This window comes from Equus quagga, chromosome 4 (genome assembly GCF_021613505.1).
Source record: "Equus quagga isolate Etosha38 chromosome 4, UCLA_HA_Equagga_1.0, whole genome shotgun sequence".
Classification (NCBI taxonomy): Eukaryota; Metazoa; Chordata; class Mammalia; order Perissodactyla; family Equidae; genus Equus; species Equus quagga.
Window position 1 is genome coordinate 127,727,740 of NC_060270.1, and position 17,565 is coordinate 127,745,304.

Consider the following 17,565-nt stretch of genomic DNA (forward strand, 5'->3'; position numbering starts at 1 on the left):
CAGGGAAATCTTTGCTTCTAAGCCAGCTAGACGTGGACGCCACATCCTGTGGGCTCTGGTAACAGCTGGGACACTTCACCCAGACAGAGGGCCCAGGCCACCGGTGGATCCTGACTTCCTGGTCCTCCTCCCTAAACTATCACGGGTTAGCTTAGTAAACAGGTATAAAGAATAACGGTTGTGAGAAGGCAGCTGCACTCCCAGCTACCACATTCCCTTCCTGCCATCACACTGGGAGATGCCTGGTGGAAAAATCTGGTGACTGGCAGAAGCCTAAGAAACTGCCCGCTCCAAACTTAAGCAGTAATCCATGCCCGTTTCTAAAGCCCTTTGGTATCCTTTTACTCCTTCCTCACTCCCCACTCCATCCCTCTAGACTACTCCCATCAGTTAAGCGGCTACCCAGCTGGTACCTTACCATCAGGTACTTAAAAAATATCACGAAGACCTCTTCACACTTTCGATTCTGATACTACTTCAAGGGTGAGTCTTTAACTTTTTAATTTTCTGACAAACTAAGAGTAGTGAAACCACAAGAACATCAAACATTAAAGTTGGAAGCGGAGGCTGGCCCTGTGGCCAAGTGGTTAAGTTCACGTGCTCTGCTTTGGCAGCCCAGGGTTTCGCTAGTTCGGATCCTGGGCACGGACTTGGCACCGCTCGTCATGCCACGTTGATGCCACATGTCACAACTAGAAGGAACCACAACTAAAAAAATATATACAACTATGTACTGGGGAGATTTGGGGAGAAAAAGCAGAAAAAAAAAAACAAGATTGGCAACAGTTGTTAGCTCAGGTGCCAATCTTTAAAAAAAAGTTGGAAGGGATCTTAGCAGTCAGCAACTCGTATTTTCTCATTTCACATCGGCACCTCCAGAGACCTTGTTTGGACAGTTTTAATTAGAATTCGGTTGCTCACACCCAGACCAAAGGAAAATCCGCTCAGGAAGACTGTTCTCTTCAAGTGAATGTGCAGCCGTCCAAGTACGCGGCTGTGTGAGCCACTCACTGGGGGTCAGGATGCCCTCCTAGTCCGCCTCACAGATCCGAAAACTGAAGAGAGATTAAGTGACAACTCTAATGAATGGGTTTTAGAGTCAGAAAATTCTAGGTTTAAATTCCACATCTCATTAGCTCTGTGGCCTTGAGCAAAGTACTTGATGTCTAACCCTTGGTTTTCTCATCTGTAAAATGGGGATAAGAATACTACCTTCAATGATAGTTTTGAAAGCATTTATTCAAATGAAATAATGTTTATAAAGTGCTTAGCACAGGGCCTGAGACATAAGCACTCAACATATGGTAACTATTATCACTCAGGACCATGAAAGTGGGACAGCAAAGGGAAGCCTAGATCCACTTCATGTCCTTCCCTCCAATCTGAAGGAAATGATCACCACCCCCTGTGGTGGACCCTATGGACTTAAATTTTGTCCATATATATAATTTTGTCTTTTTCACCACAAAAAAAAGAAAGAGAAAAATCTTAGTGTGCTATAATGGAAGCAGACAAAACAATCACAGTTTATAAGAAGTATCTATGCATAATATAATATTCTCTTAAACATATTTTCTAAAAGCTCATCTATTAAAACAAAAAGGTAATGGGAACAATACCTTCCTAACCCTACATTTCTAAAGAATTCTGAGCTCTCTAAATGCTCTGAACTGACTCTGAATTTTGCATGTTTTTAACTTGCTGAATTTCTCCAATCCCCATGCACCCATCACACAGTTTCAACAATTATCAACTCATGGACGCTCCCTACTCCTCTGGCCCCAAAACTGGGTTATTTTGAAGCAAACACCAGACTTAACATCACTCCATACATACAGACATCAGTGTAAAGAGAAGATATATTATTAAAACGTAGGTACTTCAACAAGGGGGAAAAAGGCAAAGAAATGTTCCTACATTTCCCAGCCAGTAGTAGGCTAGATAACTTTGGAGAGGAGGCTCTACTGTGCCTTTTCCCTCTCCCTGACACCCCTAGACATCCAGGGCCTTCCCTCAAACCCCAAGAAGGCCTTGCTTCTCTTGCTCTCAGCTGGGCAGTCAACTAAACTTCCTCCAAGGTGCTCACCAATAACTCAGGTGTCTGCTGAGAGGCTTAAAATGGACCTCTCCCCAGGTTACCTAGGTTTTTAAGGGAGAGTCAAAGGATGACAAGCCTTCGAGACCCAAAGCACACCCAGGTGATGGGGCTGATCTGGGAAAGCAGAAATCACCTACTCTGCCTCCCAATGCTGAGTCTGGGCCTTGGGGCCAAATGTGAGAGAAATGCTTGGGTAACCAAGGGAGTAGTTCATTCTTCTGCTGGTCTCTGCTCTTGGCCATCCTCTCAAGTCTATTTGAGGTACCAGAGAGGCCCGTTGCATAATACTGTTAAGACGAAAATCCCACATAATGAAGATATCCTGCTGAAAATCTCCCAGGTTCGTGCCATGTTGAAGACAGGCTCACCTCTCTCAGAGGAGCCAATACAGCCAGGTTCTCCTCCAGCACTGATACACACCTTTGTTCGCCAGGCTGGATACAGGTGAAGTAGCCAGCTTGAGTTTAGAACAAATGTACTGAATATCTTGAAACGCTTAGCTCAGCAAGGTGCTTTCAGAGTGACAGGGAGACAGGAACTGAATGCCCGGGGAAGCAGCAGATTCACAAGGACTGGGGCAAACGCTCAGAAAGTGCACGGAGAATGGCATTCACCACCACCACTTAAATTCTCTCTCTCACTCTCCCTCCCACCATCTCACAGTTCACTTGTTAGTTATCACTGAAATGCACATAGCACATGTTCCCCTGGGTACCCTGGCATTCTCCCCCTCATACTGGAATGGTCTCAGCCAGAACAACTGATACCATGGTAGTTTCACAACTGTCTGCCTGCTGGGTTGTTCCCACCACCCCATCCCTCAAGAAAGGAATGAATGCCAGGGCGACTTCAAAAAACTGCTGAACCCTGATGGCCAGGGAGGTTTGTATTAGGATTAGTAAAATCACGATCAAAAATCTTGGTACTAGTACAACTGTCTCGTTTGCTGTTTGGATGTCTGAGATATCTAACAGGTACCTCAATCCTATTCAAACCAAACCTCTTGATTTCCCATCAATCTGTTCTTCTCCAAAATCTATTGCACACTGAAAAACCCTACTCCTGCCGCTTCCCTGTCTTCCCCGGCTCAGTAAACAATATCTCCAAGTGACTCATGTCACAAATCAGTCATCCTCGATTTCTCACTTCCACGTCTGACCCTTCAATATAAGCCCTACTGGTACCATGTCCAAAACACAACCTGATGCGTCCCTTCTTCCCACCTGAACCGACCGCAGCTCGCTGCGTGCCCTTCCACCTCCTCTCCCTCGGATGCCGCAAGAGCCGGTTACCTGTCTGCCTGCCTCCTGCCCCAGCACCTCCGAGCAGCTTCCTGACCCTGATCTAAAGAAACCACCTCATCCCTGGACACTCCACTACTGCTGACACAGCATCCTGCTTTACTATCTCCATAGTAACTATCACTATCTGAAAGGACTCTCTCCCTCACTAGAAGGACTTGCATTAGATTAGCCTCCTTTCTTAAAGCCTGGGTCTATAAAATCTCTCTATCTCATTTTCCCCACTTCTTGGGGCTAGTAAACTAGTGGGCTATTCACCACTGCCTTGAACAGGACCTCAATAATATTCGCTGGATGAATGAATTAATTTTTATTTTATTATTATCTTTAGTGTTCGATTAGAAAAAAAATACCTGATTAAATCTCTGAGCATTTTCCAGGATCTTCCTTTCCTCCTTCAGACAGCTGCAGATGATCATAGACATCTGTATTGGGTCTTCTTGAAAATTATCCTAGATATGGGTTGTTAAAATAAAAATAAATTTCAAAATGGTTAAACCATTACATATTGTAAATCAAAATGAATTTGTTCATATGCACTAAGAAACTTTGTCTTGAACTTATTAAATTCTACACAAGTTATTTTTGGTAAAATCAAAATACACTTTTCAAAAGTTATGACAAAAACTGCTTTAACTTTCCAACTAAGTGCAAGTATCTAAATTATTTCTTGATTAAAAAACCAAGTATTTTCAGACATGGTTCCTATAACATTTTTACTTTCATTCCTATTCTTCTTGAGCCCAATTATCTTCTGTTAGGATCTTAAGACAATGCAAATGACACAAAAATTATCCATGATATTTCTCAATTAATTCATCTGTTGGTCTATGCTTTGAATTAGACCAAAGATATTCTTCTCAGTTTTTCCATTTCCTCATCAAATCTAGTTTGCAAAAGACTGGCAATCATGGCTCTTTATAACAGATATATTCAAGCCAAGTCTGTAGGAGAGCAAATTTCTGTAAAGTTAATCTGACCTCCCCACTCACTGGTATTATAAAATCACAGATACATTCACCAGGGGAAAAAAATAAAGCTTCTAACTACCTAAGCTGAACAGTTTGGTTGTGTTGTATGAAGCAAAAAAACCATAGTGCTCACCTCTATTAAAACAGGAAATTTCCATTCATAGAGAAATAAATATGGTAGCTGGGCTCATAGGAGGCTGGGAGTACTTCTGAAGAACTCCTAAAACCTTGCAACACATTCTCTCCTGCCTGGAACTCCCCTGGACTTTCTCCTCCATGGGAGAGAACTCCAAAAGGTCTGGTTCCAGTTTACCACCTCTCTATTGGGCCTCAGGGACGGCAAGCCTTCCTGGACTCATTCTTCAACTGTATACCAAGGACTCAGACTGGACTCATCAGCAAAGTTCCTCTGAGCTTCAACACATTACTCCAGCTCACTGCTCTTAAAATGTAACTCTCTATCTCCGGTTTAAATGTCAACAACTTTTAATAAAACAAAGTTAGAGCAGCACATTTTTCTCAGAACTACTGACACCTAACAGCTGACACACTTAAACCTGAAAACTCCTTATGTGATTACAAAATGAACTGATTTTTTACTTATGCTAAAAAATATTAGCCACATAAAGGGAGTTCATTTATAGTTTCTGAAACTTTTCTAAATATCAATGAGCATGTGCTCAATAGTAGTTGCTGTATGAAAAAAACTCTCTCATGTAAAGAAAGGAACATTTTAACTAAAATGCAAAAAGACAAGGTCATACCTGAAGATTGCGTTTGCTTTTCCTTATGTTATGCTGCAACAAAAAATTATTCTCCAAAGAAAAGCGACTGTATTGATCATCCAGCTGTGATAGAAGGTCATGGAAACGGATGGTGGCAAATGAAACGTCATTGGCGGCATGCTCCCTAGGACATATGAAATTTACACATTTCATTTAGATACTTTTTTAAACAGACAAAATAAACATTGCATTCTGCATTAAAATTATTAAAAAATAATTTTAAGGGGCTGGCCCCGTGGCCGAGTGGTTAAGTTCGCGCGCTCCGCTGCAGGCGGTCCAGTGTTTCGTTGGTTCGAATCCTGGGCACGGACATGGCACTGCTCATCAAACCACGCTGAGGCAGCGTCCCACATGCCACAACTAGAAGGACCCACAACGAAGAATATACAACTATGTACCGGGGGGTTTTGGGGAGAAAAAGGAAAAAATAAAATCTTAAAAAAAAAATAAAAAAAAATAAAAAAAAAATAATTTTAAGTGTTTTCTTAGGTTTTGTTTCCTTCTTTTGAAATTGACATTGCTTTTAGCAGCAGTTTGTACAACATTCCTATCACATAGCGTTAGCACTCCAAGTGAAAAACTCCAAGTGAAAAAATTCTAGAACTCCAAGACTGTGCACAGAACTCTTAATGGTAAATATCTCTGGAGGGGAAAAGTCAACAGGGGCCTTCACTCTCTACATCAAATACTTTCAGAACATTTAAAATTTTTGCAATCAGCAAAGAATAAATTTTAGAAGAGAATACAAAACAGTTTTAAGAGATATCACCTTAATTTTAGTACCTTCCTCCTATTTCTAATCAACGTTTTACCATAATTTGGCTTTAATTATTTCTTTTAACTTACTTCTTTCTATAGCCTAGATCCTAATTTGGAAAATAACTGGCATCAGCATTAGCCAAGTTGCCTCAGGCATTTAGGAGTATGTATCATAATTAAATGCACCCAACTACATAAAAGTTAAGGACTAACATATTTAGAATTGTAGACGGACATACCATTTTTCAAATCAACACACTTTTCTCCAACAGATAATCCCAATGGCCACTGATGAAATTCATCTTTTAGTCAATGTGGCTCCAAGTCACTTAAATAACAAGTTATTTTAAAAGCGTAGACAAACGTCTTCCTCCATCAAGTGGGTTCTCCTTACCAGTCTTGCTTTTCTAGCCACTGTGCCAGGTACTGTCTGATTTCCATGGGGAAACTGTCATCATAGAGCTGGTGAACCTGCTCCAGGAATTTGGAGTCAAGCTGCTGAAGTTCATACCACTGGGACATCCTATCGGGAAACAGAGCACAGAGCGTGAAGGGAAGCCCGCGGCTCCAAAGAAAGCACAGCTAGCACTGTGCTTATTTTAAATATCTTGCTTAACATATTATTTAAATGGTGTCTACATTCTAAAGCCTATTTTTTTATTCAGTTTTGGGGTCAATACTTTTTTCACCTCCAGGAAACACATCTTCAGGTCTTTGCTCAAATGTCAACATATCAAGGAAGCCTTGTCTGGACACCTTATTTAAAGTGACCCCACCTGTCATCCTGGAAAAGACCATCCCTCTGCCCTGATGTATTTTTCTCCATAGCACTTACCATCATCTGACCTACCACATATTTTCTTTTTTACTTTGATTACCATCTGTTTTCCCCACATGACCGGAAGGATTTTGGGGGTGGGGTTGCTCAGGGCTGCATTCCCAGAACAATGGCTGGCACACAGTAGGTGTTTAATAAGTATGCCTTTAAAATGAATCTGCACTTTTATCAAATAAATAAATAGAAAGCATTATTTATTTAGATTTGCTTTAGGACAAATGATACGAACTCTCCAAAAACTGCTCTCTTACAAATCACAATACATTTGTAATCTAACCCAAAGAATTTCAACAGGTATTCTACAATTTTTGATTCATATACAAAATGAATTATATTTGTTATATACCTTTTAAAACATACATTTTCTTCTTTGTCTTCTGCAAACAATAAATCTGGCGCAAAAAGTCTTAAATCTCAATAACGATTTTTAAAGGTTGAAACAATATTGTTAAATGTAATCTGAAAGGACAAAGTAATACTTTCTCTTTAGATAACTGTAAGCCAAGTTTACATTGCACTTCTGAAGATTAAAAACACAAACATGTGATTTAAGGGAGTCCTAACATCCATCAGGAAAACGAAGAGCCTCTCACCACCACAGCGTAACACAGGATATACATCAGCGCCAGGCTGGCAATACTCAGAGAGGACATAAGCAAATCTTGTCCCACCAGGCCTCTGAGGAAGGGCCCTGGATCTTCAAGCAGGGTGTGGGAGAGTGTGTGCACACTTGCCGGCGAGCACACATCTACAGACACAAGGTCATGTCAACTTCACAAATTTCCTTCTGAAGGAAGGAGATAACCAAATGAAAGTAAGGTTATGGTGTGACTATAAAGCTAGTGACCACCACAAATACCAGTAGAAATGGACCCATGCCCATCCTTTGGCACACTTGCTGTAGAAATTTGATTTTTCACTTCAAATTGATTCTACCTGAGTGGAAGACTTCAAATCTGCAGCTCTCTCCCTCCCTGCTAGGTGTCTAATAAGGATGTGCCTAAAACAAATATGCTGAGCAGAGTGGGAGCCAGCCGGGCTGCAACACCTCTTATCAGGTGAGCGACCTCAGGCAACACACATCCCTAGTGACGGGTGGTTGTTAAGAGTGGAGGAGTATAGATGCAGCACCTGGCATAGAGCAGGTGATCAATAAGTTCATGTTCACAAACCTAGAATCCATCTCACCTTCTCACAAAAGCAGTGAGTGGCATGACCGTTCCCCCAGTCACCGGTTCAAATCCCAAATTTAGGTTGACTCCTTCCTCTCCGGTCCCAAGACTTCTTACCTCCAACACTGTTTCCCAATCAAGCCTCCTGCTGCACATGGGTTGGACCACATCACTCTCTTGCTCAAAGTTGCTAGAGTTTGCCCATTCCTAGGCTGATTTCCACCCCGACTCTATTTTCATTCATCAACAAAGCAACCCAATCACCAAATTATCTTTGGGTTTTTGGCTATGCCCAACAGTTTTGCTTTGCTCCAGCTGTCACTCACCCTGAAAACAGCCTCCCCACAAATTTCTGCCTCTCTAAATCCTACCAGCACTCAAAGGTAGGGACAAATGCCTCTTCTTCGGTAAAGCTGTCTGAGCCTCACCCAGAGACAATTAAGCTCTCTTTGACTTCTATCTCATTGCAATTAGAGCATCAGTCCCCATCTTCCTTATAAATGATGTCCTTCCTCTATGATGTCTCCCCTGCATGATGTAAGCAAGCTCCAGAATTGCTGGGACCATGACTTTTTTTTTTTCTTTTAAACATCCTCTGCTCCTTAGACAGTGTCCTGCCCATAGTAACGCACTCAGTAATAATCTGTTGAATTGAAATCTAGCACATTTCAAATTGAATTAGAAAGCAAAGGGCAAACCATATTATGGTTCAACAAGTCTGTGTCTTGCATCCTCATGGAGCAACGGTGGCACACTAGATTGTGCTGGAGACCCAAGTCTTATTTCTGCCTCATTAAAACCACCTCTCCAACTGATAAAAACAACATCCAAAGCACAATCAACCACACACCTATATATTCACCCCCAAACTCTTCAGTGCTAATCAGAATTTTTCTTTAAAGACTAACTATATTATTTGAGGGTTTGCAAAAACTAAGTATCATTTTCATATTCCAGGAACACATTCAGCTCCTTCATCCTTAAACATAGATGTATAATTAAGTTCCAAAGCCATGCACTCATTCATTCATTTCCATGAACATTTACTGACCTGCTACCTTGTGCCCCAGCGAAAGGCTGGGGATTCAACCCGAGCAGCAGCTACACACAGCACGTCAGATGCCAAGACTGTTGGGTTTGCATGCACCGGGCGCTAGCGCCTAACCTCGACAGCCCTCTGGGAGTGACACAGCGTAAACGAAAACTTTCTGCGAAAAGGAAAAAACTTTTGACTGTGGTGGAAAGGGGCAGGAAGGAGGGGAAAGGGAGGGGGAAGGGGGAGATCCAGTATTTTCTGGCGAAGAATTCTATTTTACAACACATCTTTACTGCCAGAGCACGACAGGCAGGGGTGACCAGGCCATCACCAAGGACAGCACCTGGGATACTTGGGACGCGTTCTTTCTGGGACGACGGATTCACCAGTCAGCACTGCAAGCCGGTCCTCACCCGTGTCCGGCTGCCCGGCCCCCTGAACGCTGGTCCCGGCGCGCCCCACCCAGGCACCCGGAACCTCACGCCCACTCACTCTGCGCGCCCGATCCGGCAGGCTGGGCGGGGTCGGGGAGCTACTGCCTCTCCCGGGCGCTCGGGTCGCCTCGGCTCCGTCCCGGGTGTGAGGGGCGTCGTTCCGGGCAGCAGCCGGGACTCTCTGGAGACTGTGCTCAGAAAAGCGAAAGTACCAGCCGGAAGAAAAGGCCGCGCCCGGCGCCCCGCCTCCTTCCGCCTCCACCAATCACCGCGCGGCTGCCGCACTCGGCCAATGGGACGCGGCTGTTCCGCGGGCGCGCCGCCTCCCCCCGGGGACCCGGAGCTCCACCAACCAGCTAGCTCCTTCCTTAACCTTCCGGTAGGGTCCCCACGTGGGTTACGTGAAGTTCAGCTTTGTGTTGCAACTTGGCCGAGTGGTGGTTATGTTTACATATTTTAGAGAACTAAAAGGAAGTTCTGTGTTTGCGGGGGCCCAAACTTGAAGATCCCTGCATTAACCCCATATTTGGGAACCCGAGGCAGAGGACACAGGTGGGCACGTTGTCATTCTAGAAGCTTGGCTTGGCAGCTGACTTCCGTGTGGCTAAATTCAGGGGATGCGTTCTGTCTTCACGTTGCTTGTCCGCTCTGGAACGTTCGGCACCGCTGACGCCTCCATTCTTCAACACTTCTTCCTTGGCCATGGAGCGGACACCTCCTCTTTGCTTCTTCCTCCTTCTCCGGTATTCTTTCTCCATCTCTGCTCCACCACCACTACCAAACCATTCAATGTTAAGTGTTGTCAGGGTCCTGATCTTGGTCTGCTTTTCCTACACTTCTCACGCTGACCTGTGATGACCTCACCCACAGCCTCAATTTCCTTCTATTTATGGAGGGCTTCTACATGATTATCCTGTCCACACGTCTCTTCTGAGCTCCACACCCACTGTGCAGCCCTGCTTGCTTCTCCACTTGGATGTCTGGTAAGCTCTGCAAACTAGTTATGTTCAGAACCAGCTCACCATCTTCCTCCTCATACCTGCCCTTTTACTAGAAATGGCACATACCAGTAGAAGTCATCGTTGACATTGCCTTCTCACCCCCCACACCTGGTCCTCAAGCCTTGTTGATTCTTCCTCCCAAATATTTCTCAAGTCTCATCTCTTCTCGCACCATCTCTTATGCCATCCCCCCCTTTTCTCTCATTTGGAATATTGCAGGAGATTTCCAATGGCTGCCCCACTTCAGCTCTCAACTCCCTTTTAATCCATTCTCCACGCAGCAGTTTGAGTGATTTTTTTTTTTAATTCAAAGCAGATCGTGTATTTGCCAACTTAAAAATTCCTATGATGGGGGCCGGCCCGGTGGCGCAGTGGTTAAGTTTGCACGTTCCGCTTTGTCGGCCCAGGGTTCCCCAGTTCGGATCCTGGGTGCAGACATTGCACTGCTTCACAAACCATGCTGCGGCAGGCGTTCCACATGTAAAGGAGAGGAAGATAGGCATGCATGTTAGCTCAGGGCCAGTATTCCTCAGCAAAAAGAGGAGGATTGGCAGCAGATGTTAGCTCAGGGCTAATCTTCCTCAAAAACAAAACAAAACAAAATCCTATGATGGCTTTTCTTACAAAATCCAAATTTCTTAACAGAGCCCACAAAGCCCTGGTTCCCTATCACATTCTTTAAACCCTTCTTGTGCCACCCTTTCATTTCCTTACTTCAGCATTTTTGTTCTTCAAATAAGTCAAGCTCTTTCCCCAAACTCAAGGCCTTCTTACCAGCAGTTCTCCATTTGAAAAGCCCCTTGACCAACAATCCGCCTGCCCCAACTTCTTTGCTGGCTAACTCATCTTTTATGTTTTAGCCAAAATCTCAGCTTCAAGGTCGCTTCCTCAGGTAGGCATCCCTGAGGCCAGCCGAGACCAGATCTTCTTGGAATGTATAAAACCAGTTGGTTCCTTCCTGTAGGTGGAATTTGAAGCAAGCCTTGCATAGTAAGGTAACTTTGGGTAGGAAAAGGCTCTAAATAATTCCCCAGGGATATGCTTATATGAGTGTCTATTATAGTTTTTTCTCTTCCTATATCCATACACTCCTTCTTCTTGTCACATATGTACCCTCACAAAGCCAGTACTGAAGTGGTGATAGCAATGACTCTTGGTACCAAAGTAGCAGCCTTCTGTGGAAAGAGATGCGAGGCCACCAAAAAAGAGCCCTTCCCCTCCCACTCACCTGCACCCAGACGATGCTTGAGAAAAGCTGACTCCAGGAAGGGTAGATAATGTGTTACAACTATTTTTTTCTGATGCTGGAAAACTTGCACAGACACTAGCTTCAATACTGATGGGGGAATTAACATCTGCAAATAGTATGTTTCTCTTTGGCTCCCCACATCCTGATGGTCATCAAGTTCGGTGGACGCTCCCTTCCCTCTGCCTTGATCCTCCTGAGTTTTATCATCATCGACAACAGTGTACCATAGACCTTCGTCACTTCAGAACTGGAATGCTACAATAGACACCAGGTAGACTACCTCCTTCCTGTCCCTTTCCCCTCCGCTATATTTGCCAAATTAAATTCTCTAAAACACCGCATTTATATAGTCATTCCCTGCTCAAAAGCCTTGACAACTCTCATTGCATTTATGATAAACACAAACTTTGTCTGCTGGTCTGGATGCTCCACAGAACGTCCCTACCTTCCAGCATTGTCTCCCCTTGTCCCATTACCCAACTAAACTCTGTCCCCCACTCTCCCCTCACGCTTTTAATTTTCCTGTTTCTGCCCCTTCGCACATACTATTGGCAAGCATTGCACATATGAAATGGCAAGTCCTGCCTTCTACTCTGTTCATTTGTCAAATCCTTGCCCAACTTCTAAAACCAAGCCCAAATCCTGTAGTCTCCTTCTGGAACCACCTCAACCTGTGGTAATCAATCTGGTCTCTGATATTATATGATATATGTCTCTGTTTATGTTGACAATCACCACACACTCCCTTATATTGTGGCTTTTGAAGCGTCCAAATCTTATCCCTCCAGGATTCTAAGTTCCTAGAAGACAAACTATATATAAGTGTGACTATTTAACATACTGACTGCTTAAAGAGCAACCAAATCAAAAATCAAACCAAACCAAAAACTAGAGATCCAGAAATGACAGACCCAGATACATGATGATGCCTTTACAGCAGTCAGCTTTGGAAGCTATATCTCTATACCAACAAATGTCAACTTTGCAAAAGACACAAACCTAGGAAAAATAGCTAACACCATGTCTGGTAGATTGTATTATTTTCAGTTATTTTCTTTCCCTTCCCACCCCTTGCCATGGTTCACTAAGGGTGGAGTGTACCTCCCCATGCACTGCCTCTGGCCTTGGCCATGTGACTTGCTCTGACTGATGGAATGTGAGATGTGATGTACACTGCAGCTGACCTAAGAGTCTGCATGTTCTGTGTGATGGGCTGGTCCTTGAGAGCTCCTGCCTTGCATGAGGAGACGTGGGCTCAAGCAGCTGCTGCTCCTCCAGCCTGAGTCCTGGATGGAGAGATGTGTGGGGTCCCCTGAACCTGCCACCTGGGGCAGAACTGCCACACCCCACCCACATGCCCATGAGTGTTTGTTGTCATTGTTGTAAGTCACTGAGATTTTTTTTTTTTTGCCACTGAAATAGCTGATTAATTCATAGACGACAGAATCAAAATTCTAAATTATCTTAACAGGCTAGAATGCTGCTGGGCTGAAACCAAATGGATAAAACTTAAAACACTAAATGCAAAGACCTGTATTGGGTCTAAAAAAAAAAAGAAAGCAACAAATGAGAGGGTACTCTTTGTTGCCAGGGCCCAACTTCTGAATACTTCTCAACACTGCATCTAGTTATTCACTAGCAATCAATCAGAAAGGCAGGTAAAGTGAAACTTACTATTTGCCATCCTTTAACTGGTATATATGCAAAGGAGAATCAAGGATGGTGAGGAGTCTAGAAACCACATTAGATGAGTAATTGAAAGCACTGGAGTTATTCATAAATTCACATGATGTTACAGTGGAAAGACTCTTAGAAACCCAGACCTCCTATTTGGAGCAAATATATTTTTGCTGGGAGAAAGGAAGACAGTATCATTCCTATTCTTCATTCGTCCTTCTTTTATTCCCAATCACCCAGTTGTATTTAGTTACTTACATTTTTAATAACTAGAAATATAAAGAAAACAATGCAGCCTACAAGTCAAAGCAAAAAGATATTATCAGTGACATAATTCTCATTATAAGAAATTAGGAAGGATCTCCTGGTAGATTGTTTTCAATAACAGCCACATTATTTCCTTCCCTCTATTCACACTCTTTTGCAATGTGACTCTGTAGCTCCTTCCAGGAAGAGATGGGGACTATTTCCCCACTCCTTGAATCCGCACTGGCTTGTGACTTGCTTTGACCAATATTATGCAGCATACATGACACTGTCATTCTGAGCAGAGGCCTCATGGAGCCTTGCATACCCCACTCCCAGAACTCTGCCCTGCCTCCATGGCAAGTCAGACAGCCTGCTGTAGGATGAGAGCAGAGACCACAGCTGAGTCATGGAGCTGCCAGGGCTTAGGCCTCAGACGTGTGAGAGCGCCCAGGCAAATCAGACGGCCTGACCCAGAGGAGCAGAACAGCCCAGCCCACCCTAGACTCACAGGCAATGATAAATGGTTATTGTCTTACCCCCCCCCCACCCCCCCCGAGTTTTGGGGGTAGTTTGGTTTGTTATGTAGCAATAGATCACTGATACAGATCTCATGGGGGGAAGCAAAGCATCCCACTACTGCATCAAAAACAAAATTCCTCAAGTGGTCCAGGCTGCTTGGCCTCCCCCGACCACCAATATTTTCCTTGCGGTGGAGGATCTCTCCTCCCCGAGTAGTGCACGACCCTGTATGTCTTTACTACATCCCCATGAACAACTTACTAACTCTGTGTTCTTACTTTACGCCCTTGGTCTGCTTCAAAACGGCAGCTCAAATCTAATGAAAAAATTCATAGTAAATGTTTAAAGACTTTCCCTCTCCTCCCTGCACCCATCCTGCAGTTAAGAGATATTGTTCTAATGTTGGTAGTCATGTTGGTGACCTAAATATCCAGTAGGAGGAATGACACTTAGTGTAAGCCATAGTTGTTCATCTGGGATATATGGAATTGAAATAAAGGATTTCTAAAATTCCCTACAGTTCTCTGGATTTTTGATATTCATATGATAGAATATCAAAGTTATGCTTTCAAAGAATGTTTAGTGACATCAGAAAATACCCACTTATAAAATTAAATTAAAATGCGGGATAGAAAACAGACAGTATTATCCTGTTCCTGTAAGAATATAGAGAAATGGAAACACTAAATGGAAATACATTCAGACAAAGAAAAAGAGAAAGAGAGAGAGGCAGGAAGGAAAATATTTGAAAATGTTAATATTTCTGGGTGGTGGTTACTTCTTTATAATTTTCTTTTTCTTTTTTGTCCAAAAATGTCCATAACGAGAACCATTACATTCGTAGTGCCAACATCCTCAGGAAGGCCTTCTGAAGTCCTGTGCTTTCAGGAGAGCAGCGCAGGGCTGCGAAGGATGGGGACACTGCGGGAGCGGCGGGCGCTCAGCTGTTTGAATGGTTTCCAGAGCAGCCGGCTGGCGCGCGGCGGGAGGGACGCGGCTGCTCAGAAGAGCCGTCCCACGTGCTTTCGGGGAAATAGCCGGAGAGCGAGAAGGAGAGGGCTTGAGAGGAAACCGAAAAGCGAAAGCAGAGCAGGAGGGAGCAGTGCGCAGGCGCGGTCCGGGGCTTTCCCCGCTGGCCGCCCGCCCAGCCGGCGGTTCCTTCTTGCGGCCTCCGGGAGGGCGGGGCCCGCGCGCTCAACCCGGGGCCGGCCAGCGCCTGACCCCCGCCTTCGCTGCGGGCCAGTCCAAGGTAGCGGCTGTGCACGAGATGAACGGCGGAGGCGGGGCTGGGTGCTCTTCACTTTAGAGGGAGGGAGGGAACATTTTCTAACTGCTTAAGGTGCTGGAAACCTTACCCATTCCCGCTTCCATCTTTCCTTTCTTCCGTTGGCCTGGAGACATACCTTTTTTCTCCCTCACTTCTCTGTGTACACAGTCTGCACGCTAGCTCAGATCTTAGTGGTCTTTCAAGCTCTGACCCTCACCCTGCTGGGGTTGCTGCCCTTAAACCTGAGATGAAGGTGGGGAGCTGGCTGTTTCTTTAGCTGTCATTTTGCTAGATCTGCAAAGGGGGCTTTCCTCTTTCTCCCAGGGTCTTCATGCCCCCTGTCTTCTCTCTTACGGTGATGATAAGAACGAGGCCAGAGTCCAATAGGGGTTACCGTGACCACCTCAAGGCTGATCTACGGGCAGAAATAAAAAATTACATTTTAACTTTGACTGTCATCAGGTGGCTGGAGAACAATGCAGTAGTCTTGCCCTGCAGTTAGGACATTTGGAAGCCCCAGCACAAGATACACTGTAGCTGGAAAGGGCCACCAATCAGAACTGAAGTCAGCCTTAACTTTGCCCACTCTGTACCTTTTGTCTTTAAAAACAAGCCACCCCAAGACAGAGGGGGGGCTCACCTAACAACTTGCGGGTTGAGGTGAACTTCCCCGGTTTGCAAACCTTTAAGAAAGCTTCTCTTTTCTGTAAAACTTAGCTTTGCCTTGTAAAGCTGCTCATTTTGGTTAATGGTGATTATACCAGAGGGAGTGGAGAATAGTTTAGTCACTAGACGATGATTTCAAAAGTTGGGCAGGCCCAGAGAAAATAGTTTGGGCCCAGAAAAAATAGTTTGGGCCCTGCCTATGTGGGTGACTTATTGAGTGGTTCTGGGAGGCATGGACGGGGTTTCATCAGGCTCCGTTTAGCTACTCTTAGAGGGATCTACTTAGGGTGACCTAGGGACCAACCTAGGACCTCCAGTGTGTGAGGGGACCCACCTTACTGGACCACAGCCTCTGGTCTCCTGTGAGAGTGAGCACCAGCCTCCATGGCAGCAACAAACAGGCCTGCGAGTGTACTTTACATAATTCCCACAATGCTAGCAGACCTTTATTTTCCCTTGGAAGGAGAGGACAGGACCAGCTATAGAATTTTCAGGGCCTAGCACAAAATGAAAATATGGGACCCCTTATTCAAAACTTACTAAGAATTTGGAAAATGCAACAGCACAACACTAAGCTCAGAGTGGACCCTTCTGAGAGCTCCGCCCTGTGGGACTACACAGGCTGCACAAGTCTGCACAGGCTGCTGAAGTCCCCGTAGGGGAGTTTGGGGGAGGGGAAATTTCTTCTGTAGAAACCTTGTTACATATTTACTTAAAAGAAATGAAAACTTAGATATAATGAAGCAACAAATTATACCACCACCCCTTCCTAGGGCACTTCCAATAAAACCCAAAGACTTCAGCTTTCCCTCTCGAGCCCTGCATGATGAGGTCTTGCTTCCCCGTTAGCCACCTTGTCCTGCTCTCTCCAGGCTTCACTATGCTCTCCTCATGGCCTCTTTCTGCTACTCAAATACTCCAAGCTTTTACCAGCCTGGGGCCTATGCATATACTGTTCTTGGAGGATGCTGTTTTCCTGGCTGTGTTCATGGACTTGCTCCTTCTCATTCTTTAGGTCTTGGCTCGGATACTATCTCCTCTGAAAGACCTTCACTCATCACTTCTCCTAGTTGCTCTATATAACATTTATAGTCTTCATGGCACTTAGTAAAGCTATTATTTGCTTTCATCTCTCCTCACAACAGGAGAGACTTTGTGCTGTATTACAGCTTCTGTCTCATCCCGGGTTCCACAAGTGAATTAAGCCTCATGCCCCGAGGCATCTGTGATGAATTACCTTCTCTCTCATAGATTTAGAATGGCCCGAGGTACCGTCCTTGGGAGAACTGAGACAATAGTTCTGTGTCTTGTGGTTCAGATGGGAAGCCCTGATTGAGCAAGGCCACACCTGATACAGAGTAATCCTCAATAATATATTTGGAATGAGTGAATACCATCACTGACCAACACTGGGAACAGGAATCAGAGGTTAATTCAACCATTCAGACCTCAGCACCGCCTCTAGGCCTATTAAGCTAGAATTGAGGGGGAGGAGAATAAAGAGTATGGGGCATTCTGAAACTCCTCCCTAAAGCATTTTATT

General features: G+C 44.5%; 1 protein-coding gene across 1 annotated transcript in view; it reads right to left on the reverse strand.

Annotated features, from left to right (window-relative positions):
* The window catches only part of LOC124238208 (signal transducer and activator of transcription 1-like), a 38,428-nt gene extending 29,025 nt beyond the window's left edge, over positions 1–9,403 (reverse strand). Inside the window, exons 1-5 of the mRNA XM_046658894.1 lie at positions 9,304–9,403; positions 8,976–9,132; positions 6,309–6,437; positions 5,135–5,279; positions 3,753–3,851 (exon numbers count right to left, since the gene is read on the reverse strand). Of these exons, the coding sequence (XP_046514850.1) occupies positions 3,753–3,851; positions 5,135–5,279; positions 6,309–6,436 (372 nt within the window). The 5' untranslated portion in view covers position 6,437; positions 8,976–9,132; positions 9,304–9,403. The remainder of the gene's footprint in view (positions 1–3,752; positions 3,852–5,134; positions 5,280–6,308; positions 6,438–8,975; positions 9,133–9,303) is intronic.
* Positions 9,404–17,565: the final 8,162 nt, after the last annotated feature.